Source organism: Didymella exigua (genome assembly GCF_010094145.1).
Source record: "Didymella exigua CBS 183.55 unplaced genomic scaffold M421scaffold_9, whole genome shotgun sequence".
Taxonomy (NCBI): Eukaryota; Fungi; Ascomycota; class Dothideomycetes; order Pleosporales; family Didymellaceae; genus Didymella; species Didymella exigua.
The window spans coordinates 478,425-502,801 of NW_022984783.1; the positions used below are offsets into that span (position 1 = coordinate 478,425).

The 24,377-nt window shown below is 56.2% G+C and overlaps 10 protein-coding genes across 10 annotated transcripts; 5 read left to right on the forward strand and 5 right to left on the reverse strand.

Moving 5' to 3' along the window:
- Positions 1 to 123: 123 nt before the first annotated feature.
- Positions 124 to 573, forward strand: M421DRAFT_383753 (uncharacterized protein). The gene has a single exon (XM_033589888.1). The coding sequence runs from the start codon at positions 168 to 170 to the stop codon at positions 492 to 494; it is 327 nt and encodes a 108-aa protein (XP_033450307.1). The 5' UTR covers positions 124 to 167; the 3' UTR covers positions 495 to 573.
- A 722-nt stretch (positions 574 to 1,295) lies between these two features.
- Positions 1,296 to 2,315, reverse strand: M421DRAFT_383778 (uncharacterized protein). The gene is made up of 3 exons (XM_033589889.1): positions 2,297 to 2,315; positions 2,152 to 2,236; positions 1,296 to 2,047 (listed from the first exon to the last, which is right to left on the reverse strand). Exons 2-3 carry the CDS (start codon positions 2,221 to 2,223, stop codon positions 1,559 to 1,561), a joined length of 561 nt encoding a protein of 186 aa, XP_033450308.1. The 5' UTR covers positions 2,224 to 2,236; positions 2,297 to 2,315; the 3' UTR covers positions 1,296 to 1,558.
- Positions 2,316 to 4,457: 2,142 nt separating this feature from the next.
- M421DRAFT_419089 (glycoside hydrolase family 76 protein) lies at positions 4,458 to 6,648 on the forward strand. Its single transcript, XM_033592002.1, has 2 exons — positions 4,458 to 4,778; positions 4,830 to 6,648. Exons 1-2 carry the CDS (start codon positions 4,571 to 4,573, stop codon positions 6,458 to 6,460), a joined length of 1,839 nt encoding a protein of 612 aa, XP_033450309.1. The 5' UTR covers positions 4,458 to 4,570; the 3' UTR covers positions 6,461 to 6,648.
- Positions 6,649 to 6,828: 180 nt separating this feature from the next.
- M421DRAFT_419090 (uncharacterized protein) lies at positions 6,829 to 10,040 on the forward strand. Its single transcript, XM_033592003.1, has 4 exons — positions 6,829 to 7,069; positions 7,119 to 7,454; positions 7,509 to 8,112; positions 8,162 to 10,040. Exons 2-4 carry the CDS (start codon positions 7,272 to 7,274, stop codon positions 9,652 to 9,654), a joined length of 2,280 nt encoding a protein of 759 aa, XP_033450310.1. The 5' UTR covers positions 6,829 to 7,069; positions 7,119 to 7,271; the 3' UTR covers positions 9,655 to 10,040.
- A 2,215-nt stretch (positions 10,041 to 12,255) lies between these two features.
- On the forward strand, positions 12,256 to 13,792 carry M421DRAFT_100025 (aquaporin; the record flags this gene model as incomplete). Its single annotated transcript, XM_033586474.1, has 4 exons — positions 12,256 to 12,302; positions 12,617 to 12,949; positions 12,999 to 13,370; positions 13,423 to 13,792. The coding sequence occupies 4 exons, from the start codon at positions 12,256 to 12,258 to the stop codon at positions 13,790 to 13,792; spliced, it is 1,122 nt and encodes a 373-aa protein (XP_033450311.1).
- A 420-nt stretch (positions 13,793 to 14,212) lies between these two features.
- M421DRAFT_23655 (DUF1014-domain-containing protein) lies at positions 14,213 to 14,527 on the reverse strand (the record flags this gene model as incomplete). Its single annotated transcript, XM_033588451.1, has 1 exon — positions 14,213 to 14,527. A coding segment is annotated over one exon (315 nt), but the record flags the coding sequence as incomplete, so codon positions are not given.
- M421DRAFT_383869 (uncharacterized protein) lies at positions 14,367 to 15,271 on the reverse strand. The gene is made up of 2 exons (XM_033589890.1): positions 14,856 to 15,271; positions 14,367 to 14,705 (listed from the first exon to the last, which is right to left on the reverse strand). The coding sequence occupies exons 1-2, from the start codon at positions 15,150 to 15,152 to the stop codon at positions 14,583 to 14,585; spliced, it is 420 nt and encodes a 139-aa protein (XP_033450313.1). The 5' UTR covers positions 15,153 to 15,271; the 3' UTR covers positions 14,367 to 14,582.
- On the reverse strand, positions 15,158 to 18,664 carry M421DRAFT_419095 (uncharacterized protein). Its single transcript, XM_033592004.1, has 2 exons — positions 15,565 to 18,664; positions 15,158 to 15,514 (listed from the first exon to the last, which is right to left on the reverse strand). The coding sequence occupies exons 1-2, from the start codon at positions 18,478 to 18,480 to the stop codon at positions 15,392 to 15,394; spliced, it is 3,039 nt and encodes a 1,012-aa protein (XP_033450314.1). The 5' UTR covers positions 18,481 to 18,664; the 3' UTR covers positions 15,158 to 15,391.
- A 632-nt stretch (positions 18,665 to 19,296) lies between these two features.
- M421DRAFT_3825 (uncharacterized protein) lies at positions 19,297 to 19,767 on the reverse strand (the record flags this gene model as incomplete). Its single annotated transcript, XM_033589870.1, has 4 exons — positions 19,297 to 19,317; positions 19,369 to 19,521; positions 19,573 to 19,665; positions 19,720 to 19,767. 4 exons carry the CDS (start codon positions 19,765 to 19,767, stop codon positions 19,297 to 19,299), a joined length of 315 nt encoding a protein of 104 aa, XP_033450315.1.
- A 119-nt stretch (positions 19,768 to 19,886) lies between these two features.
- M421DRAFT_419096 (uncharacterized protein) lies at positions 19,887 to 24,058 on the forward strand. The gene is made up of 5 exons (XM_033592005.1): positions 19,887 to 20,666; positions 20,721 to 20,800; positions 20,865 to 20,924; positions 20,973 to 22,153; positions 22,205 to 24,058. Exons 1-5 carry the CDS (start codon positions 20,224 to 20,226, stop codon positions 23,771 to 23,773), a joined length of 3,333 nt encoding a protein of 1,110 aa, XP_033450316.1. The 5' UTR covers positions 19,887 to 20,223; the 3' UTR covers positions 23,774 to 24,058.
- Positions 24,059 to 24,377: the final 319 nt, after the last annotated feature.

A 24,377-nucleotide genomic window follows, 5' to 3' on the forward strand; every position in this document is an offset into this window, starting at 1 on the left:
GCATTGCACAGCATAGCGCGGCGTTTTGGTATCTGTACAATCACGAAGCGGCGTACGCATATACCCAGTAATACATTTCTTGCCACCTTGACAAAGTATGTCCAACCACAAACCTTTAGGTCGCCAACGGCACTGCGACCTCGTTTTTGCTGGTAATTAAGGCGTCCATGCCTTGCCGATGCAGCTCCACAGCTTACATCTCGTCCAGCTGTCCGCCCAGATCTGAGGATGGCTTTGACGAAACCCAGTTTCTGGGCTGTGGATCAGCAGGCGCTGTCAAGATCGGCGCTTTCTCGAACAATGAGATGGGGCAATGTACTCATGATATGAATGGGATGTACATGAAGTGGTTGCTGGGTGCTGGAGGGCATCGGCTCAGCAAGTCGGTCGGGTCGTTGAAAGCAGGTATTCGAATACTTGATCGAGGAACGTTATCACTATTCCGTCCGTTTGCGTACTACAGCACGTTGAGGTTTCAGACTTCCACACGATAGCCGCCGTTGTGGGAGCAAAATGGCAAAAGGAAAGGTATGCCATGACGGAAAGCACCATTGTGGATCGAATGAAGCTGATTCTTCAGAGACAATATGTGTACACGTGAAAAGTCGCAGGGCAGACTGAGGCCACTGGAGGAGAAAGAGCCTTGTATATATCAGAAACGGCAGCCTTCGAGGGGAGCGTGATCGTGGTGAGAAAGAATGATACTGCGCTCTGGGCAGCATACAACGACATCATGCACCTGCCCTGCGGTACGGCAGGGAGTGTCGGTGTGTGCGACTCTGAAATCACCCCGGTACATCGCTAAGGTCTGAAGTTTTGGCCTGGCAAACAATCTCCGCGGTATGGATGTTCGCAATGATCGAAGGTCTGTCATTTTGTGTCCATGAGAAGTATCAGTACTAGGCTTCCTCAGATGATAGCTCTGGACGGACTTGACACCTTGTAGATCGCAGTAGTCTGACGTGCCGAGATAGGGGTACCAGACGCATACTGGTAGCATTTCGGTATGCGTATAGAGTCTAGCCTGTCTCATCCTTGCAAATTGGTGACAGGCATGGCGTTCTGTCCTCCGTGTGCAATAATAACTTCCTCGACTGTCTCGGCTCACACCTTCGTCTGACACGGACAGCAGGTTCAGTACACGTTCCCGTACGCAATGATGGACATGTTTAAGCCCACACCTCTTCCATGACAACGATCATTATGTTCTTGCACGTTCTTCTGTGTGAATGGCGAGTGCTGTTCATGGAACGGCACGACCAGGCTGCCTTGGCCCTTAGGTCAATTGATCCCGTGCTTGAACCGTTGTAGACCTGTAGTTATTTTCCAGCACAAGAACATGCAAAAAGCTTGTATTGCAATTCCTCGATTGTATCTTATTTTTTTGGTCGTGGGTATCATCTAGGTAATGGATCGTATCTGATGCCGCTGCATCGCTTCGTCAAGTAGGGCGTCCGTCCGCTCTTTTCGGTTGTGTCGCGGCTCCCGTGCCCACATCTCGAATACCATCATCGATCATGTCGCTGCGTCATCCTCCTCATTCTCCCTCTACACACGTCTAGAAGACCATTTCGTGAGGGTGCTGACCGCTCCTCAGGCTGAAACTGGCGCCCAAGTACTGCTCGAGATCCGGCTGTTGCTTGATGGTCGCCATCAGCGCCTTGTCGACAGTCTTCTGGTCCGCAATGCGCTGAGGATCAACATCCTTCTTCTGGGGTGTGGTCTCACCCTGCTCGAAGAACGCATCCTCGCCCTTGCCCTCCTTCTTCTCGCGCGCCCAGTACTCGTCCTTGCTCACGCGGTCGAGGACTTCGGAGTCGAGGTTCGAGACATCGACGGATGCGCCGGTTGCGATTACGTATCGGTGGTTGACGCGGCGCAGGGGAACGCCGTTGGACTTGAAGGGACCGGTGACCAAGAGGACACCCTGGTCGAGCTGGCGCAGCAGGACGACGCGCTTGCCGGAGAAGCGACCAGAGAGGAGGATCAGAATTGTCCCAGGCTTGAGAGACTCGCGGTACTTGGTGGGGTGGGCTGTCTTGCGGGCCTGATGTTGTCAGCATGTGATTCGGCCAATTCACAACTTCGCGAATTCGCAGCATATCTGGCGCAAAATCGTGTCGTTGTTGAGATCTCAAATTATGCGCATACCTTCTTCATGAGCGCCTCCTCCTCCGCAGCGTAGTAGCGCGAGGCTTTCTGTTCACCGGCAGCAGTAGACATTGTGAATTCGATTCTGAACTTCAATCAGTATTCCGGGTGTGAAGCAAGACTCGTAAATCTGCTGGACACTCACGTTAGATCTTTTGATGTCGATGATGTCGCCGTCGTGATAATGCTCGACACGCTGTGGGAAGCTCGCTTGTACTGGCCAATGGTAGAAGAGATAGTTATCGATACGCCGACGTCATCTCCTAACACCTTGAGACGTGTCGTGAACAACCACTTCGTGCTGTGCACGAATGCCACGATGTATAGCGAGAACCATCGCTCAAGTTGTGTAGCTGATCAACAATTTTTTGCTGACTCTGGACAATCACAGTTTTTGGCGTGTAGGGTAAGCTGTGCCTTCAACAGGCATTCAGGCAAGTGCACGACAGACGCGCGACTACCACAGATGCTAGCTTGCCACATGCTACATTTGTTGCACTACCTTATTCTTGCCTTCGTCACACCTACAAAACTCCACGACACCTATAGATACTCACCTAATTTTACTACTACTCACTTGCGACAATTCGTAATGGAAGGTATCATCAATTGCTCACCCGACGGTACACATACCGCTACAACCGAAGAGACCCTTATACGCAAATCGGTCTGCGATATAGCCAGTGAGCTCGACTTGGAGAAGATCGAATCATAAAAGCATCACATCGCTGATAGAACCCACAGCGACACCCACCTCGGTCGAGCTGGCTCCTTACACGCACGCGCAGTCACACCGAAGCGCCGCCCACCGAAGCGGCCTGATCCAAGCTAACGAGCATAGAAGGATAGGACTGTGGCAACTTAGTACACACTATGTACCCTTTCACTAAGTTATCTAATTTAAAAATAAAAGCCATCCAAACAATGCTTGGGCAAGAGGCCGGTTACGACTACGGTGCACCGACGTTCATCCCACCCCCAAGACTGGTGTCGGACTGGTCGTCAATAGACAGTGTTCTTCGAGACTCACGATCCTTTGTTGCACCTTGGGAGTTAAGATTGCAAAGTCTCGGATGTTCTTAAGGTGTTGTTGCTCGACTTTGCAGTTGTGTGTCGGAATGGCAAGAGGTTCCCACGTCTGGACGAAATGGAGCTAGACCGGCCACCCGCGGTGTATGATCACATATTTTTCATCGACGGGTTGCACGGTCCTCTGGTCAAAAAGATCGCGATCGCCGGAGTAGCGGAACAACTGCGAGTGTTTGGGTGACTTGCGGCGGGCACCAGGAGCTGCAGGCACTATGAGAAGAGTATGCAAGAGCGAAGTCGTGAGTTATCTCAACGATGCTCAAGACGAGTGGGTACCACTGCCGCCGCGCTTGAAGTCGCGCTTGAAGTCGCGCTTCGACACCTTGCCGTAGAATCAGGCAGCGACTCATGACAGTCCCGGAGATAATGTGATTGACTGTTTTGACCGTCACTTTGCTCGTTCTCCGTTACCCCGTCATTCTGGATCCGTTCCACACCGTCCTGTCGGATTGTGGCCGAGTGAACACGGCATCGTGAAATGCATCCCGGCACCCAAAGGTCAGGAAACATCTGTGCGCCAAGCCGCAAAATGAATCTGCAATCTACGGAAAAGCAAACACATGCCGCATTGAGTAATTCGAGAGGTGGTGGCTTTACGCCTTGCGCGCGGCTGCAGGGGAGAGCCTGGTGAGTCGGCGCCGGGCGGTCCGCAGCATCATCGTGATCCGTAGATGTGCATTCATAAGTCGGCTTTCATGATTGTTCACCTGAAGCCGAAATTGCAGTCGCGCAAAAGCTATGAAGAGGCGCCACATCCGTTACACACGACGTGGCTGCGCCTCAAGTCAACCCTCGAGGATCTGATCTCTGTGTTATGCATCACCAATCCGCAGCGCGTACAACCGGACTTTGAAGACCCGGGCAACGATCGTTGTTGGGTGTCGAAGTTCCACAGGTAGCCGCAATGTCGAAGCCAGAAAGCACGATCAGAGGCCTTTGATGCCAATCACCATGGACAACAGGAGAACCCCAATATATCCTCGGAACCTCGCCCTGGGCGCCAAAGATGAAGGACTCGCTGGACGGGCTCAGTCGCTCGAAACATTGAAGTCCGACAGCTGAAACATGCAGGCAGCCAATCAGCGCAGAAGTCTCGAAACAGCCAGAACTTCGTAGCTCGAGTCCCTGCAGGGGTCGCGCGGCTCCTTCCCCAGGTGAACATCAAATCTCGATAGACCAATGCAAACACCCGGCCACGAGGTCTTATAGATAGCAAGGCCCACTTCATCATGGTTCCTTCATTCACATTCGGTCTTTTGCGTTGTACACGCACCTCCACTCGCTTTCGTGCTTTTTACCTTCTTCGTTTCTTAACTTTCAGCATTGCAATATGAAGTTCTCTACTTTTGGAGCTGCGCTCCTTCCTTTTATCGCGTCGACCGCGGGTGCTGTTCAGCTTGATCCGAATGATGAGGCGTCTATTAAGGCGGCCGCAAGAAGTTATGCGTATGGCTTGATGGAACTTTACAAGAACAACGCTACAGGAACTGCGGAGCAGGATATAGGGGTATGGCCGCAGCCGCATTACTGGTGGGAGGGTAATTTTCCCTGGTCGCAAATCTTCTTGGAGTGTTGCTGAGCTCATACAGGTGGCGCCGCATGGGGAGGCATGATTGAGTATTCAATGTTCTCGGGCGATTCTTCGCATGTCAAGGCGCTCCAGCAGGCCCTGACTGCCAACTACGGACCCAGCAACGACTTCATCCTATCTTACCGCAAGGGCCAGACAGGAAACGATGACCAGCTGTTCTGGGCGCTCGCAGTCATGTCGGCGCTCGAGTACCAGTTTCCGGACGCCGACTCGGCCCCTGCCGACTACCTGGAGGTTGCCGTGAACGCTTTCAACAACGTCATGGGACGCTGGGACACCACTACCTGCGGTGGAGGGCTGAAGTGGCAGATCTACCCCGAGAACGCATACGGTTACAACTACAAGAATTCCATCTCCAACGGATGCGCCTTTGCCTTGGGCGCGCGCCTTGCTCGCTACACTGGCAACTCGACATACTCGGACTGGTCCGAGAAGATCTACGACTGGACCAAGTCGGTTGGTCTGATCACTGACATCTACGAAGTCTTCGACGGTGTTGATGACAAGACGAACTGTGCTGCCGTCGCGGACAAGACCCAATGGACTTACAACAACGCCATGTTCCTCCACGGTTCCGCTTTTATGTACGACGTCACGAATGGTGCGAGTATCTGGAAGGAACGTGTCTCCGGATTTCTCTCCCACGCTGAGCTTCTCTTCTTCAGCGCAGAGACCAAGGACAACATCATGTACGAGTGGGCGTGCGAGACTGGAGAGTCGGGCCGTACCTGCAACCTCGACCAGCAGTCGTTCAAGGCTTACCTGTCCCGCTTCATGGCACAGACTGCGGCTGTTGCTCCCTTCACCAAGGATTCAATTAACAAGTATCTCACAGCGTCTGCCGTCGGAGCTGCAAAGTCCTGCTCGGGTGGAGACAACAAAGCTACCTGCGGTTCGAAGTGGTACACCGGTAGCTGGGACGGAACATCTGGCGTTGGCCAGCAGCTTTCGGCCTTGGAGGTCACTAAGGCACTGTTGTCGCTGAAGCAGAACATTGTGCCTGTCAAGCAGGGCGCTTCAGAGCCAAAGCCTACTACGACCGTCACACCCAAGCCTAGCTCGACACCTGCTGCTAAACCTACTTCGGCCGCTACCAGCAAGCCAGCTGAGTCAAGTAAGCCAGCTGAGGTCCCTTCATCCAGCAAGGCAGCTCCCGTCAACAGTGCTACGGTTCCTTCGACCAAGGAGGTTGTATTCACTTCTGCTGTCGTAGTCTCCTCCACGAAGTCCACTGCGGCAGCAGCGGTCTCTACTCAGAAGCCTGCCGGCTCGTCCGCTGGTGTTGCCTCATCTTGCCTGTCAAGGACGACGGTTACAGTCACCATCTCGAAGCCGTCCGGTGTTAACACGACCTGCACACCCAGCACTACGCTCACTGTTTACGTTCCTCCCGTCACATCGGCTCCGGTTGTCCCGTCTGGCGCAACAACTAGCGCGCCTGTCGTCCCACCGGTCCTGACTACACTCGCTCCTGCCGCACCGTCTGCTAATGTCAGCGTGCCTGCTAATGGCAGTGTACCTAGCTCAACAGCACCGGCAGAGTTCCAGGGTGCTGCATCTAGCATCATGGTGATGGGCGGCTCTACCCTAGGCGCCATCGCTGTTGCCATGGTTGCTGGTCTGTTGTAGAGCAGGCTTCTGGCATGTCAGCTTCCGCTTCTTTGTAGTCCCTTGGGGCATTTATTCGTTGTACATATACCCTTCATATCAAGGCCTGGCCGAGATGCAGCCATACATAGCACGGTTCACAGATTGTTTATAGACGATGTTAGAACCAGCAAATTCGTAAACGCCATGTTGCGCGCTTTCCGTGACGTTTGCGGCGTGACGACGGTCATTTCCAGGGTGCAGTGCCCTCCCCGGAAGCATCCCTCGTGGATGTTGCAGATAAGTGCAGATTATGTTCCCGTCTGGCGCAGACGAGACGGTGATCGGCCGGTTTGATTTGGTCTTGCAGCTGCCCCGCGCGCCACCAAGCTCCTCAACGGCGCGCACCATGACCAAATACTCGTGCCCGCGGCCGCCCGCTACATCTCCACATATCCAAGCGCTCAACAACAGCTGTAGCGCATCCTGTGAGCGCACATAGCCGCACGATCCCCCAGCAAAGGCGAGCTGTTCCGGGACTCGGCTACGTGGGCAATTGCTGTATGGGAACTATGCGCACCTGCTTCCTCCCGCACACGACCACCTAAGACATCAGCCCAGGACAACGTGATGAGATAGGAAATAGTGAAGGTGCGTTGGACGGGAAGGATGGCGAGATGTCACTGACATGTGAGAGCAGGAGTCCGCCGTGTCCCCACTGTTCCTCTGCACGTCCGCATCGAACCTCGAGCGCATCTTGCACGCTCGCAGCACGTCACCCCACAATCGCTACATACGCCGTATTCATACACAACACGACTAATCGCCCAGCCGCGCAGGCTGCACGGCAATCATGGCGCCTCAGGCAAAGGGCAAGAAGTCGATTGCGACCATGAACAAATATGTCTACGACGCCTTCCTGTGGACCTTTTCGATACTGGTTGAGCTCTTCTTCCGCGAAGTCCACCCCAGGAGCAGCTGGAAGGTGCCCAAGGACGGGCCAGTCATCTTCGTGTGTGCGCCGCACGCCAACCAGGTAAGACATGTGACATGCAAACTGCACAGGGCAAGTGCATGCTAACAACGCCAGTTCGTCGACCCTCTGATGTTGATGCGCGTAGTCAAAAAGGAATCCGACCGCCGCATCCAGTTCCTGATCGCCGACAAGTCCATGGAGAGGCGCTTCATTGGCGCCATGGCCAGTTTGACGGGCGTGGTGCCTGTGGGAAGAGCCATGGACGCGACGAAGCCTGCGAAAGGCAAGATCTACCAGCCGGACCCCATCAACGACCCGTGCCTCATTCGAGGTGTCGAAACAAACTTCGAGGACCCGCAGTTCATGGTCGGTGGCTCGCTGGTGCTGCCCAAGGTTGAGAACAAGGCGGCGACGGCCGAGATCTTGGAGATCAAGGGGCCTGAGGAGATCAGGCTTAAGCGTGGCTTCAAAGGTGGTGTTGCGATGCAGCAGCTTACCGGACGCAATGACATGACTAAGGACGGCACCTTTGTCGACGGCGCTTCGGCGAAGAAGGGCGTTGCTGAAGGGTTCGAGGGCATCAACTTCCTTGTTGCGCCGAAGCTGGATCAGACCGAAGTCTATGACGCTGTGCACGCTGTGCTACATCACGGCGGCAGCATTGGCATTTTTCCTGAGGGTGGAAGCCACGACCGGACGGATCTCCTGCCATTGAAGGGTGAATACACATTGCCCCCTCCAAATGAGTATAAGCTAACATCACACAGCTGGTGTCGCCATCATGGCTCTCGGCACAGTTGCAAGCAAGCCAGACTGCAATCTCAAGATCATCCCAGTTGGCATGAACTACTTCCACGCGCATAAGTTCCGTTCGAGGGCCGTCATCGAATTTGGTACACCGGTCGACATACCCCCCGAGCTCGCCCAGAAGTTTGAAGGACCAGGCAGGCGTGACGCTATTGGTGAAATGCTCGAATCTGTCCGTCAAGGTCTCATCTCAGTCACTGTCACTACACCAGACTATGAAACTTTACAGGTCATTCAAGCCGTTCGCCGCTTGTACAATACCAAGGGCGCTAAGCTCCCGCTACCTAGGATCGTGGAACTGAACCGACGTCTTCTCAAGGGATACGACAAATACAAGGATGATCCGCGCGTTGTCGAGCTCAGGAAAGAAGTCATCTCCTACAACGCCAAGCTCAGGGCTGTTGGACTCCGTGATCACCAGGTCCAGTATGCCAAAATGCACCCTCTACATGCCTTCTTCACATTCTCGTACCGCCTTAGTAAGCTGATCGTCTTGACCGCATTCGTGCTGCCTGGCACCGTGCTATTCGGTCTGGTCTTCATAGCTACGAAGATGATTTCCATCAAGAAGGCAAAGGAAGCCCTTGCAGCCTCGAATGTCAAGATCCAGGCTCGCGACGTTATGGCTACCTGGAAGCTACTCGTTGCTATGGCAGTCGCGCCTGCCGTTTACTTATGGTACATCGGTATTGGCCTTGCGTGGTACAGGTACAACAACTGCAACGGCTACCTTCCCGACGGCGTCCGCAAACGCTACTTAATCATCATACAAGCCCTCATCTACCCGACTGTGACATATGCAGCTCTCCGTTTCGGCGAAGTCGCCATGGATATCCTCAAGTCTCTGGGCCCACTCTGGAAGATGATGAACCCCTTCTCATCCACCGAACTCGTCAAAATTCAACGAGGGCGCGAGAACCTCGCGCACCGCGTCAACGAAATCATCAACGAGCTCGGTCCCGAGATGTTCGACGACTTCTACAGCAAACGCATCCTGCAGGACCCCTTCCTCGACGGAGAAGAAGCAGAAGTGCCACGTACCCCACTGCGCAAGTCCCGCGCCGAGGCCGAAGCCGAAGGCCCAACCAACGTGGAAGCATACGACTACCCCATCTCGCCCACCAGCCCGGGCACCGAGAACGAGCTCCCCCGCAACGAATCCTTCCACGACCTTGCGAACCAGGACATCTTCTCCACCCGCCCGCCGACGCCGAAGAAAGGGCGGAGCAGGAATAGTAGCTTTGCGAACCTCGGGTTTCAGCTCAAGCCGTTTAGCACGATTGATGGGAATCTCGATGAGGTTAAGCAGAGACTCAAGGATGGGGTTAGAGATCGTAGGTATAAGCGCAGGAGCAGTGGGGCGAACAGCCTCGGTGATGGGTTCGAGAGTGATGCGAGTAGTGGCGCAGGAGAGATTGAGGGGTTGACTATGACGAAGAGGAAGGCTCGTTGAAGAGAGTGCGACGAGGACGTGTGATGGTGTAGCAGATTGAGCGGCGGTTATGAGAAGGAACGCATTGGCGGAATTGCAATGAGGGGCTTTGTAAGGCATTATACCACAATCTCCAGTTGATTGCTTCTTCGAATACATACATGTCTTGCAATACGTCTGTGTGTTGCTAGTGAATAGAGGGGGGAATGGAATCATGGTGGACATGATCAAGTGCATTGTTACACTGATGAGGAGGCGGACAGCCAGGGGCATTTGACGATGAAGAAGGAGAGGACGTGTACAAGGCCATCTGCCGTTCACAACGCTACAACACGTAGACACCACAGCGGAGTCGCATAGCTGTCAGGCGCCGCTGGACACAATATCAAGACGCAGCGCATACACCTACCTATGCGAAGAGTCCCCCAGATACCGCCCGCCATGCCACCTGTTCTTATGCTCGTAGTCGCCGCTCCAGCTCAGGCCGCCGCTGCACCGCACGCACCTGTAGCGCACCGTCTGCGTGCGCTTCTCGACCCTGCTGCACGACCGGTCCAGCGCACCCTTGCCTGCGACCGCGCACACCACGGGCACATCGTCTTCGAGGTATGTTGTGCTGAGTGAGCGCGAGCGGGTGTGGCCGCATTTGTAGAGGTGAGTTGTTAGCAGGCACATTGTTGGTTGTGTTTGGTTGTGGGGAGACTTGGAACGGGTGCTTGATGGCCTTTGTAATGGGTATTACAGCGCGCGTGATGAGACTATATGCGGTGGTGTGAGACCGCGTGAGATGGCCGGTGCGTTGCGCGGCGCCGTGTAGAATGCTGCTTGCTTCCGCACAATGTCTGATCGCGACTACCGTCATCTTGTAGGGTGGTAGCTGCACTGTGCTGGTGCATGGAGGCGTTCAATACCGGTGCAAGTCGCTCAATGCCATCGGCCAGACTGCACTTGATACCTGCATTTCTAGAAGAGTCTAAGAAGCACCTGGCCGCTCTTCACATCAATAAGATCACGAGGACGCGCACATGCTGGCGTTCGCACATGAGACGTTTTGAGCATGCAGGTGAAGGCGTGAGGATCCAACAAAAAAGACAACAAACGCGCCTTCCACAGGGCGAATCGAACGGTGGATACCTACCCCTAAGTCCCCCAGACTGGCAAGAAAGAGGGCAGTCGGTAGATGCAACTCTAGCTGGGAGCGCTGGGCCATACTGCTTGATCAGTCTATGAAAGCCATTCACTCACTTTTGGGGAGTCTGGGTTTTGGCGGATGCAAAGCATAGCGACCAGATCCACTGGGCCATGGGGCCTGAGTGCATAGAGATCGATAGAGAGAGTGCATAATGTTGCAGTATACATGTCGAGGGTTATTGCGAGCGTCCCTCCTGATGCAAAGGGTCCTGGGGTGGGGGGCTTGTTGCTCGCTGGCCCCGCCGTCCCTGAGGTGAAAGCCAGCGACGAGGAATCGCCACCGAGATGTTGAGCGTACCGCAGCCCAGAAATGCGCAAGTTCTGTCACGAAGTCCGGAAAGCTCGAGCTACCCATGTAGGAGCAGCATGATCTTCACATGACAAGAGAGCATCGGCACCGGAGGCGGACTTTCGGTAAAGCCTGCGACAGTATTAGCAGATTTGGCAAATTCGAATTAGCTTTGATAGCGTCATGACGAGGCCGCATCACGCGTAAATGTGCAGCGTGGGCGACGTCGTAGATGCGAAGCACGGTCATCTTCGCCGTGCGTTCTTTGAGTCGAAACGTGAGAGACATGTGCAGCAGATGCAGAGTCTTGAGGTGGAAAACTGTTCAGCGGTGTTGTTTCCACTCTCGCGCTGAAAGCAAATATTCGCAGGAGGCCTTGGTGGCAGTTGCGGGATTAGGCAAGCGTCAACGATAATCGGCAAGCGTCGCCGGCAGGGGGGATATGAGTCTGACGATCAAGAGGTCCGGCGCACAGAGCGAGGGGGCCTGCCTCTTTTACGCTGCCGCTGGCCACGGTTTCGAGCGTTTGCACTGTGAATGCAATTTTGCCGTGTCGAGGTGATCGATCGCTGGTGCCGAACCCTGAGGCTTGGTGGACGCTCCGTTGGCACATAGACCACAAATCCCATACGGGATCTTCTCTTTCTTTTAATGCAAGCAGCGATGATGGATATAGGAAGACCGATTCGTGGAGCCATAACAAAGAACTGCAAGGAGTGAGGTGTGAAGGTTGAAGTTGGTTCAGAGTTCGCGCGTCGGCACGCGTCACGCGAGCCCCCATCAGGCATCGCTCCTTCCGAATGCCAGCAGGCACGCACCCCACAGCGAGCTACGATCTCCACAATAGCACCGCGATCTTGTTCAACTTCTTTGCAACCTCACTCAATTCATAATCATTGTTGCGTACAGCCAACAACACCTGTTCAACCCTCGTGTAGTCTGAGGCGCCCAGGACGAGATGACGGGAACATTGAATGACAAGCAGCTCGGCGCATGCGTTCGCCCGAAATGGGACTAAATCCGTTCAATTCGACGTCATCTTGCGCACTCGACAGCTCCAGTAACAGAACGCCCAAGCGAACCCCGCGTTTGTTACCCCAGATGTGAGCGCTCTACACGACGATCGTATAATCATGGCGTGAATGGCCTCCAATAGCGCCCATACCGTGCCGGCTGGTCAGACAGTGACGTACGTCTGCAACACGTCGGAAGCGAGCAGCACGCGCTCTTAAGCGTAAGGAGTCGTGATGGCATTTGGCAATTCGATTACCTGGAGGTCCTGTCTGAAATATAGTAGGCCAGAGTTTACTGCGACCTTTGCCTTTCTTACGGCTTGGTGTGGGTAAGACTTTCTGCTGAACCTACAAACACATCGTACAGCATAATGGAGACGATGTCGCAGAACGCAGGCCCAGTGGCTCAAGGACTATCGAGGACATCAGCGGCCTCGCCATCGTCTCTATCTCACGACTGGACTGGAGAGCAGAACGGCACAAGTCTCAGCTACACGCCTTCAACTCATCCATTGACACAAGCCCGCACTGAGCGCTCCAACAACTCAACAGACCGCACATCCTCCACTATCACCCACTCACGGTCAGTCATCGGTCTCCATCCAGATGCCCCTATCGACGAAGAGAATGACCATGGACCAGCCTCAGAACTTTTATGGTCACGCATACGCGCCGTGTTGCGTGAGCCCTTCGCTGAGTTCTGGGGCGTAGCGATCATGGTCATGTTTGGAGATGGCTCGGTGGCACAAGTCTTGCTCAGTACGGGGCAAGAAACAGCACCAGGTGGGAATGGATTTGGATCGTATCAATCGATAAACTGGGGGTACTTGTCCTTGGTCGCTTCTGCACAATGAATCACTGACCCATCCTAGCTGGGGACTCGGCGTGATGCTAGGAATCTACGTCGCAGGCGACAGCGGCGCATACCTCAACCCCGCCATAACATTCTGCAACTGTCTCTTTCGGCAGCTTCCCTGGCGACGTTTCCCAATCTACTTGATCGCGCAGATGCTAGGCGGCTTTGTGGGGAGCGGTATCGTGTACGCAAACTACCTCTCCGCAATCGACTACTTCGAAGGCCACAACCTACGCACCGTTCCGCCCGCGCCGAACGCAACAGCGGGCATATTCTGCACGTACCCGCAAGCATTTGCGACCAAGACGAGTCAGTTCTTCAGCGAGTTCATCGCCAGCGCACTGCTGATGTTCGTCATCTTCGCGCTCAAGGATCCGAGTAACAATGGGTACGCTTCGTCACCATGCCCCGGTGCATCGCCATGTTAACCACTCCCTCAGCGTGCCCAAATCCGACAAATGCTTCCCGCTGTGCCTCTTCTTCCTGGTCTTCGGCCTCGGAAGCTGTTTCGGGTGGCAGACGGGCTACGCGATCAACATGGCGCGCGACCTGGGACCGCGGCTGATGAGCTACGTCGTCGGCTACGGGCCCCAAGTGTGGTCCGCGGGCGGCTATTACTTCTGGATCCCGGTGGTGGCGCCGTTTCTGGGCTGTGCGTTTGGTGCGTTTCTGTACGATGTGTTTGTCTACACGGGGCCGAGCCCGATCAATACGCCCTGGCTGGGGGTGAAGCAGTTGGTAGTGCCGAAACAGATGGCGAGAGCGAGGAGAGAACATCGTAGGAGGGAGAAGGAGGAGGGTCTTGTTTGATGGTGGGGAGTGTGGATAGGAGTCGGACTACGTCGATGAATTGCGGCATTGAAAGTGTGATGCTTTGAACAAGAAGGCCCAGCGCTCGCAACAGTGTCATAATGAGGTATTGGATGGGCGACGACGGGCTAGGACTGGACGCTACCAGGCCAAGGCTTTTGTCTTGCTGTCTCTCAGGCGTGACGGGAAGAATACGGTGTTTTGTGTGCAAATGCAATGTCTTCTGTGCAACCCCGTAGCCGACTCGACGTCTACGGTCTACGGTACTGCTACTGCAACATGCATGTATGCTCCTATCTCCAAACCCAACCTTGCCCGAATCAAGAAGCGGCTCTACGCCCGGCTGAGATGGCAGCATGACCCATCCGACAACAAACTCTCAGAGCTCAGTCTGGTGTACACATACGGCGGCTAGTTGCCAGCGAGCCTCTTCTCCTTTCCTTCCTTGACATTGTCCCTGATCGCCGCCACGTCCTCTCGCGTAGCGTTGTAGCTCGCGTTGACCTGGTTGAACGGATTGTCCGGGTGCTTCTCAAACTCCTTGCGGATCTGCTCGACCTTCTGGTTCCGCCGCAGGCCCTTCTCGTCCTTCATCTCCTCGAGCCGGCGCTCCTCGTACGCGGCATACGCCGCCTTGAAGCGGCGCTCCGGGTGGCGGTCCAGCTTGTCCTGGTTCGAGGCTGTGATGTCGAGCGCGTCGAGCGCGTTGTCGATGCCGGTGGCGTTGAGCGCCGAGGGCTTGTCGAAGGAGCCCAGCGCCGAGTCGATGCCGCGGGCGGAAGTCTTCTTCTCAGCTTTCTTTGCACCGGCGCCCTTGGGCTTGGAGGGCAGCGAGGCTTCTTCTTCGGCGAGCAGGGCGGCTTTCTCGGCCTTCTTGCGCGCGGCTTCGGCGGCCTTTTCGGCGGCCGCGTCGCTGGCGCGTGTTAGCACATGTGAACGGTGGCAGGCGCGCAGCAGCGACATACGCCTTCGCATTCGACTTGGCGCCCTTGTCCCACTTGGACGCCTCAGCCTGGTCCTCCTGCGCCTGCGCCTGGGCTTTCTTCGCGTTCGCGGCGTCGGCCTTTCGCGCCTGGCCCTGGGCCTTCTTGCTACCCAGGTTCTCGCCTCCACCGGCGCCCTTTCCTTTGGCCATGGGTGCTGTGCGCTCGGGTGCGACCAAGCAGAGACTGGCGAGCTGGTGAACTTGCGGTGAGAGTGCGGATGTGCTGTTTGTGGCGGGCGTGTTGTGTGGTCGAGTCAGAGTTCGAACGTGAAGCAACTGACAGCTGCGGGCGGGACCGGCGTCGGCGGGGCAGGTGTGACGCAAGTGCAGACCAGGGTCCAGTTTTGAGCACCGACAGGGGTGCAAGTGCAACATCAGTAGCGCTTCTCTTGTCTTGAATAGTCTCTATTACGCATATACCATAACATTACTCTATGCTCATGCACCATCCGTGCAGACAAACCCTTTTCGCATGCTCAAACACGACAAACGCTTCAAGTGCCGTTTACAAAATGCGACGCTAGATGCAAGCGCAAATGGGTATATAGAAATACAAATGCGAAGTGGAAAGTGCCATGGCGCAAAGGCCACGATCAATCATCGAGTGCCGTGGATCATGATGCTTGCAGTGTTTGTTGCGTAGTCTGACGGGACAGAGTCGGCCGGAGAGCAGGGGATGCGTCTTTGCGCAGCTGGCGCACGACGGCTTCGAGTTTGCGGCGCTCTTCTTGCTCGGCCTGGAGTGTGTTAGAGGATGGCTTGGTATGTCTCGTGTGATGTGGCTTACCCTCAGTGCCTTCAGCCCTTCGGCTGTGCGGTCTCTCATCATCTTCCTGAACTCATCGCGCATCATGCGAATGCTAGTCGCTCCCATATCGAGCTGGCCAGATCCGCCACCGGGCGTCCCTGGTGCACCTGGTGTACGAACACCAAGCCACTTGACCTTTTCGTCGTTCAGATCGCGCTCCAAGGTCTCCTTGTCGCTGCGCAGCTTTTCGATTTGAGCTTCGAGCATCTCGCGATCTCTCTCGTTGGTGATAGCGTCGCGCGTGAGTGCCTCGTATTCGGCCGCCATGCCTGAAAGCTCCGCCTTAAGGTTGCGTTCTGACTGGCGAGCCTCTTGCTCAGACTGTGAGGCCACGTCCTGCAGTCTGCCAAGGGCTTCCAACTCGGCGAGGAGAGACTGATTCTTCTCAGCGAGGTCGTCAAGCTCTTTCTTGATGGCAGGGTTGGCGGCGGACTCTGCGGCTCGCTGTGAACGACTGCCATATGCGCCGTCGAGCTCGGCCTTGGCAAACGTGAGCTCGGTTGTCAGACGAACAATCTCGCCTTCCAAGTTGCGGTACTCCTCCTCCTTGGCGTTGAGTGCGTTTGTCGCTTCCAACGAGCGCGCTGAAGCGGCTTCGCTCTCCACTGTCGCGGCTTTCAGCACGGTGACGAGCTCCTCGATTTTGGCTGCAGATTGCGCGAGCTCGCCTTGTCGTGCTGCCACTTCAACACGAGAGGCATCCCGAGCTTCTTGAGCTTCCCTCAGTTGACCCTCTAGAGCCACTGCTCGCTCCTGGGCATCTCGAATCTGTGCCTCGTAGCCAGCATTGCGATCGTCGATCTCCCTGCTCTTGACGTTGTACAACGACGTCACCTCCTGGTTGTCCTTGTGCTCCTTCTCGAGCTCGTCGTAACGCTTCTCGGCTTCCTGCAGTTGCTTCTGATAGGTCACAACGCTCTCCTGCACGTCCTTGAGTTGGTTCTCGTAAGCGACGGATCGCTCTCGCGATTCTTTGAGCTCCTTGTCGAAAGTGGCAAGGCGTTCTTGCATATTGATGACCTGGCCCTCGAGTCCAGCATTGCGTTCCTGCACGTCTCGCACGCTTTGTGGGTCAGCCGTGCTCTTCTGCCCATCGAATTGACGGAGCTGGTCCATGGCACGCTCGAGCTCATCCTCCATGGTCTTCTTCTCGGACCTTGCACTGAAGATCTGCTCGTTGAGGCGCTGGAACTGCTCTTCCTTCTGGGCATCCGACTTGCTGTTGAGTTCGCGCTGCTGCTTGATCTGACGCAAAAGCACTGAATGCTTGTCCTTCATGCCCATGGCGCGGCTGAACAGCCATTGGACCTTGGACGAGAAGGCGGGCAGGGAGAAAGACTCATTAGCGTTGTAGTCCTCGTCGGGCGACAACTCTTCGCTGGCATCAGGATCGTCAGCAAGCACACGGCGGCGCTCTCGCTTCCTTTCACGGGCATCCTCTTCACCGGCTTGGATGATCTGCCACAGACCCATGAGCGTAGTCTCGTACTTCTCGGCCTTCTCAGCGCCCTCGTTGTCCAGAGACCTCGATCTTAATTGGCCTAGTTGGTCGTTCAGTGAGTCTTGAATCTGCTCGAGGTTGTACAGCGAGTCCTCCATGTAGTTGAACTGGTCAGCCTGACCGCCTCCCGTTATGGGCGGTGGAGGCTGGATGGGCTCAGTGTCGTTGTCAGGCTTCGATCTGCTCAACACGCCGTACAGCTGATTGTTGATGCCCTCGAGGCGTCCTTCCACCTCACTCAGGCTGTGGCGGGTCTTGCTGCGGATGGTCGACAGCTCAGCGGTGGTATCGCGAAGACCTTTGTCGAGGAAGTCGAGCTGGCGTTCAATGCTCGACGCATCTGGCGGAGGTCCGGATGACTGTGGCGGGAGCGCATAGCCCTTGTTGCGCTCTGGGTTGGCTTGCACGATGAGCTCTCTCAAGCGTTCGTTGAGTTCGTCCAAACGTCTGCTCATGGTCGTGAGGGCCTGGTCCTGACGGTCAACAGACTGCGAGCGGTGGTGTGTGCCTTTCTGCAATGCCGCCATAAGACTATCGAGGTTCTCCGGTGTCCTATAGAAGCTCCTGTCGTCGAAAGTGTCCTCGCCGTCGTCGATGCCATTGGCCCTACCGACCTCGTAGGTTTCAAGGCTGGCTGGGCTGTCTGGCCTGCCCATGCCGTTTTCTGTCAGCTGGCCAAAGGGGTTGCGCTTCTTGGGGCCTCGATGTGTCAGCTGCAGTACCGCAGCCGTGTGCATGAGGAGCTGCATATCAATCATGCGCATCCGCGACTCAGTCTCCAGCAGATCCCTGATGAACTCCTCCACCTTCTTGTTGCTGGCGTCCAGCCCCTCATGTGACTGCTCGTCGTAGTCGTGCACCGCACTGCTGCCCTTGCTGCTCAGCCCTCTGCGGTGCCCCTTGTCCTTCTTCGATGCCAGGCGCGTCAGCGAGCGTGTTGCGTCGCGGATCTTGGTCTCGGACTCCAGCTTTCTCCTCACTGTCCCGAGCTTCGTGTCGAGCGTCTTCTGCTCCTGCTTCAGGGCCTCGACCTCCTCTACCGTCAAGATGTCGAAGTACTGGCTGTCCCCTATCGCCGTCTCGACCAGCAGGTGCATTGCAACGGGGTCTGTGTTCATGGCGTCTGAGCTCCTCTTCCTGTAGTCACGGGGTGTGTAGCCACCGTTCTCGCGCACCGTGTCTCTGCGGTCCCCGAAGACGTCTGGCGGAGGAATGAAGGCGCTGGCGCCGAACCGGGGGGAGATCTGGTAGGCCATGGGGAAGAAGCTCGGCGACGGGGCGCCCAGGCCAGACGGGTAGTTGGAGCTCGGCGAAGGGAAGTCGTAGACGGGGCGCGGGCTGAGCGTGCCGCCCTCGTAGGGGAACTGCGTGCGCAGGCCATTGTTGCTGGTCATGGTCGGCGGCGGCGGCGGGCGTGGAGAGCAGCAGAGCTCACGCAGCAGAGCGGGAGGAGCGGCTCACGGCGGGCAGAGCATGGCCAAAGTCATTCAACAGGTAGTCAGGAGAAGCGCGCTAGGTATCCATTATTCGCAGGCGGAGCGGCTGTCGTGTGTTTCCCAGAGGGCGGCAGCGGCTGCGCGGCCCCTGTCAACAACATGACAAGCGCCACGATTCCAGGGGTTCAATAAAGCTCGGCCGCTGAGCGGGTATGGCACCAAGTGCGGCTTGGCAGGCACGGGCTCCACCACCCAGGCGATGCGGTGACGCCAGAGAGTGCAGGCGTGTCGTGGCCTGTGGTAGGACTGCCTGTGATGCCTTTAATATCCGAAGCTCTTGCATAAGCTCCATCTAATTAGCCACCATGCCATCTGAGAGCTGTAGTCGGACTGCATACAACATGTTCCACTTTCTAAAGCTCTCGCAAAAGCTCCATCTAATTAGCCACCATGCCATTTGAGAGCTGCAGTAGGACTGCATACAACATGTTCCACTTTCTAAAGCTCTCGAAAAAGCTTTGTCTGGCGACTGTGCCATTCGAGACCTGAAGTAGGACTGCATTTGATACGTTTGAGCATCGGAAGCTCATCTGGCCACCATGCCATTCGTCTTGTCGCTGCAAGCCCATTGCGCAGTCACGTGACATCATCTACTTCACAAGCACGTGCAAATACACGGTCTTCACAAGCACGATTGTCTGTTTACAAAAGGAATTGGCATTGCTTGATTTGGATACGTAACATTGGCTTCCGTTCGATTGTCTCGCGCACTGCTTAGATGAATCGCTGCTCGCACTACACATTTGTCAGTCCTGCCCATGTCTCTGCCGTCATTCATGTACGCACCCTCCAAGGGTTGTTGAGCTCGAAGCCGGCGGGCGCCTCGGCCTTGTCTGTCTGTCCTCGCATAAAGCCCGTCAGGCGGCGGTCGCGCTCCATCACTGCGGCATGATCAGTATGTCGTCCAGCACGAGGCCGTGGCGGAGATATCCTACTTTGCTGCACAGTGGTTAGCAGAGCGTCTCACGGCTTCTACTCCCCGCAACCTACCCTGTCCCAAGCGTCGATTCCGCGCCTGGTCCTCTTACCGCCGTTCTGCATCTCCTTGAGCTTTCCGACGGACACGGCACTGAAAGCGAAGAACTGCGGTGCACCGTCAGCGCGGTCCGGCACGGCCAATTGGGGCGGTCAGCGTACGCCGGTCATGATCGCATACGGCAGCAAAGCCTCAAAGGGGACGCCCATGGTTGCGAGCGTGTCGGCGGGCGCGGTGGTTCGGTGGGGGTGGGTGTCGAGCGGAGCGATGGCTTGGTGAGGTCGGCCGCGAGAGAGGGCACGCTCCGCAGTAAGGCGCGCCTTGGCACCCCCGACCTCCACCAGCAGTGACGCCTTGGGTCAAGCAAAGCACCATGCACGCACGCGTTGCAGACGGACTCTGATTACTCACGCGGTCGCCCGGAGCCGCCGTTTCCTACGAGTCGCGAACATCGCCCAGGAACGCCGACAGCGACACCCGTTCCGCCCGCGAGGCCGCCCGTCAACGCGCCGCAACACCACCACGACGCGCCGCATCCACCCTGCATGGTAGCGCTCTCGCTGCGACAACTGCTCATGTGCCGAGCAGTCTAGGCTCGCCACTACATCTGGATTGCGACACTGGCGTATCTCGTATCCAAACTGGCAACCGCCGTCTCCCTCGCCATGGCGGAGCCGGGCAGGCTGGCGGGCCAGACGGCTCCCAGCGTCGAGCCAGAAGATATCGACGCCGACGGAGACTACGAGATGGACACTGTGCAGTACGAGCAGGAGCCTGCGGTTGCTGACACCCCAGGCGCAGACGGCCACACCACCGACGCAGAAGGCTCAGAGGTCGACGCCGAGGGCGAGGAAGTCGATGACGATGACGTCGAAGCAGTGGGCGCTGTCAAGGTGCGCGCAAGCGCCTCTTCAGACGACGACGACGACGACGATGACGACCATGACAATGACCCAGACGCTGCCGCGGAATCCGAATCCGACGCCAAGACGTTCAGCGACGACGACGAATCAGAAAGCTCAGACGAAGAGGAAGAGGTTCAGTATCAAGACGAGAGCGAGGAAGAGGCAGAGGCTGGTGCTGCGAGAAGCGACCCTAACGTGTGCATGTAAGTCTCCATGCACGACACCAACACCAAACCTGAAAACTAAGACTCTCGCAGTTACTGCAACCAGTCCGAAGAAGACGATCCAAGCCCGGATTTCGAACCATACCTTGCATGCTCGGTGTGCGGCGATCACTGTGAGTCGAAATGTTGCAACGTTCAAGTGATGATCCTTGCAGCTGACATGTCTTGTTCCTGCAGCACATCGGCAGTGCGCCCGCGACGCTAACACGCTTAGCCCCGACGTTGGGCCTGAGAACGGTATGGTCCTCGTTCTGCAAGCCTTGTTCGAGACTGACATATCCACAGACGCAAAACACTGGCGCTGCAGTGCCTGTATCCAGAACAACGTCCATCAGGAGCAAGACACCGAGGAACAGGAGAAACGGAAGACTTCAGAATCAATCACTCGCCGCAGACTATCATCCGTTCCAAGGCTTGCTAGGGACTTGCTTCCTTCCGCTCGAGGTGTCGACCCCAGCGGTCACTCTATCTTCAAGGAGTTGATACTTCCCGACGATGCACCTGAAGGCACGCGATCTTTGCGGAAACGCAAAGCGTCACACGATGAGGAAGTGGTAGCACTAGTGCCCTTACGGACGTACAGAAAGAAGCGGCGACCATCCGAGGTCTCGAAAACGGAAGCAGCACCGTCAGCAGCACCGTCAGCAGCACCATCAGCAGCACCATCAGCAGCACCATCAGCAGCACCGTCGTCTCCGGGGCCATCTGTGAGGAATGCCGTGACGGACGACGACACCGATGAAGATGCAGAGCACAATGACACAGACCAAGAAGGAGCACGACTTCGCTCTTCGCGCGCACGCCGCTCGGCGAAGCCTCCGAGGAAGGACAAGAGACCTCTCGTGTGGATCGAGGAGTCTCAAGGCCTTAGTCTCGTCGTTGCATTCCACCTTAGCAATGAAAAGGTCCAGAAGATCGTCACACAGAAGCCGAAGAGGAAAGTCCTGACGCTTGAGCAAGAACGGCAAGAGCGGCGGCGAGAGCGAGACAGGGAACGACGTGAGCGAAAACGGCGAGCAAGAGAGGTGGCCAGAGAGTCTCCAGAGGTTGCTCAGTATCCCTCAGCGCAGCATCACTTCACTGCACCGTTTACTCTCGCCTTTACTGAAAAGGAGGACGGGAGCAAGAGCAAACCTTATGGCGGCGTACTATCAGAAGCTGACGCGGACACCTCCAAGACTTATCCCTCGCAAGCGGACAGGAAACGCTTTGAAGATGCCCGTGTCAAAGCTGAAGAAGCATGGAAGGAGAAGCAGGCTGCTCTATATGCTCACCATGAGCCTGTGAAATCATCAAAGCAGGCTGCTGCTGCCAGCAAGATCAAGTGCGTCAACTTTGGCGGTTACGAGATCGAAACCTGGCATGCGGCGCCATACCCCGAGGAGTACAGCAAGAACAGGGTCTTGTATATTTGCGAGTTTTGTCTCAAGTACATGAACTCTGACTACGTCGCGTGGCGGCACAAGGTAAGCATCGTCTAAGCGTCGTGGAAGGGGACACTCGTTGACATCACACAGCTCAAGTGCCCAGCCAAACATCCTCCTGGCGACGAGATCTACCGCGACGGCAAATACTCATTCTTCGAAGTCGACGGCCGCAAGAACCCTGTATATTGCCAGAACCTCTGTCTTCTCGCCAAGCTGTTCTTGGGCTCCAAGACGCTCTACTATGACGTGGAGCCTTTCCTCTTCTATGTCATGACAGAGAACAATGACTACGGCTGTCATTTTGTGGGCTACTTCTCAAAGGAAAAACGACCAAGCTCGCTCAACAACGTCTCATGTATCCTTGTGCTGCCGATACACATGCGCAAAGGCTACGGACAGTATCTGATCGAGTTCTCCTATCTTCTCACCCGAGTAGAAAAGAAGACTGGAAGTCCGGAGAAACCGCTCAGTGACATGGGTTTAGTCAGTTATCGGAAGTACTGGCGGCTGCTGCTCTGCCAGGAGCTACTCGACCAGAAAGGGCCCATCAGTGTCGCAGCAATCTCCGAGCGCACTGGCATGACACCTGACGACATTGTGTCAGCTTTGGAAGGTTTGCGCGCCCTTGTACGTGATCCCGTCACCAAGAAGTACGCTTTTCGTTTGGATATCAACTACTTCAAGTCTTACATCGAGAAGTGTCAAGCGGCCGGCAACCCCACGGTCAAACCAGAGTGTCTCGTCTGGACGCCGTACGTCATGGGCCGTTTTGGTCAGTATGAGGACGGGCCCGCGTTACAGACAGTCCAGCAACGCGACGAGGTGGAGGAAGAAGACAAGCCTGAACCTGAAGGTGTGCAGATGGATGCTGTCGTCGCCAAAGCGAACGGTACGCCCCTCGAAGAAACAGGCCCGACTATGAACGAGACCGACCCTGGCCCAGACGTCCCTCTTGACGACGCTGTGGACGAGGATTCCCCAGCACCGCCAGGTACTGGCGCCGACACCCCACTCGCGAACGGGTCCACAATAGCACTTGCAGGGTCTGCAATCACGAGCAATGGGCCTGTGATACCACCTACACGGTATGAGATATTCCCAGCGATACCAGGCGCGGCCGTTGCGAAGAGACGACCCGGACGACCCTTCGGTGCGCGACGACGGACAGGCACGCCAAACCGAGTGCGCAGCACGCCACTCTCGATGCACACCGAGCCCGTCTCAAGGATGCAGCATCTCTCTCCAATAAGATCACGTCGAGATTCACCCTCCCGCCACGGCGCAAGGACACCCGCGACCGTCTCCGTCCGTCGCACACGCAGCAGGCTAGGCGAAAGCGTCACCAACGGCGACGACCTCGACGAAGGCGGTGAAGTCAAGGCCGTAGTCACGAATGGCAGGAGAAGTACAAGGAGCTCCGCCAGCTCGGGCGGCAGCCCGCGAGTGCCCCCACGAGTGGTCATCAACACGAACAGTAGGAGCAAGGGCAAGGTCATGCCAGTTGAAGAAGAACAGGAAGAGCTCGAAGATGTTGATGCGGACGGCGACGCGGACGGCGACTACGACGAAGACGAGGACGCCGAGGGCGAGCCTGATGAGGAAATGGACGTCGATGCCGAGGGCGAGGAAGACGATGACATCGTCATGGGCGAGGTATAGTGGGTCCACAGGCGTGCTGGGGTCAAAGCATTGCTGGTCAGTGCTGGCCATGCTGCGCCTCACACAGTGAGCTCGCAGAGTGCTCGACGCAGCGTCGGACCAGGACTTGATTATATTTGTAGCCAGGCGTTTTGGGGCGTCCTTCGGCCCACCAGCTCTTTTGTTCGGCCGTGTGGGCTACACTGTAGCACTAGCTTCTTCGACTCGACACACGTAGGGAGATACCTCGGGACTCGCACAGAGCAGGCGTTGGATTCGAGAATACACTAATGCATCACTACCGACTACGTACACTGTACTCGAGCGAACCCGTCGGGCGTGCAGCTGTCACAGCAGATCCGCACATGTCGTGTCGCATCGCCAGCAAGCATGCCAACTGTCGCTTCCTGCTTTTGTGAAGGCTTGCATTGCGCCCGTTTCGCACCTCCCACAGCATAAGAGTTGCATGGCACACCGGTATATGCAAGGCGGAGTACCCAGCACAGTGGAAAGTTTGCTCGCACGCCGTGCGACATCTAACGCCCCAATGGCCCCGACATCTGACGCCCCTATGGTCCCGACATCTGACGCCCCTATGGTCCCGACGTGTTCCCGACATCAGCAC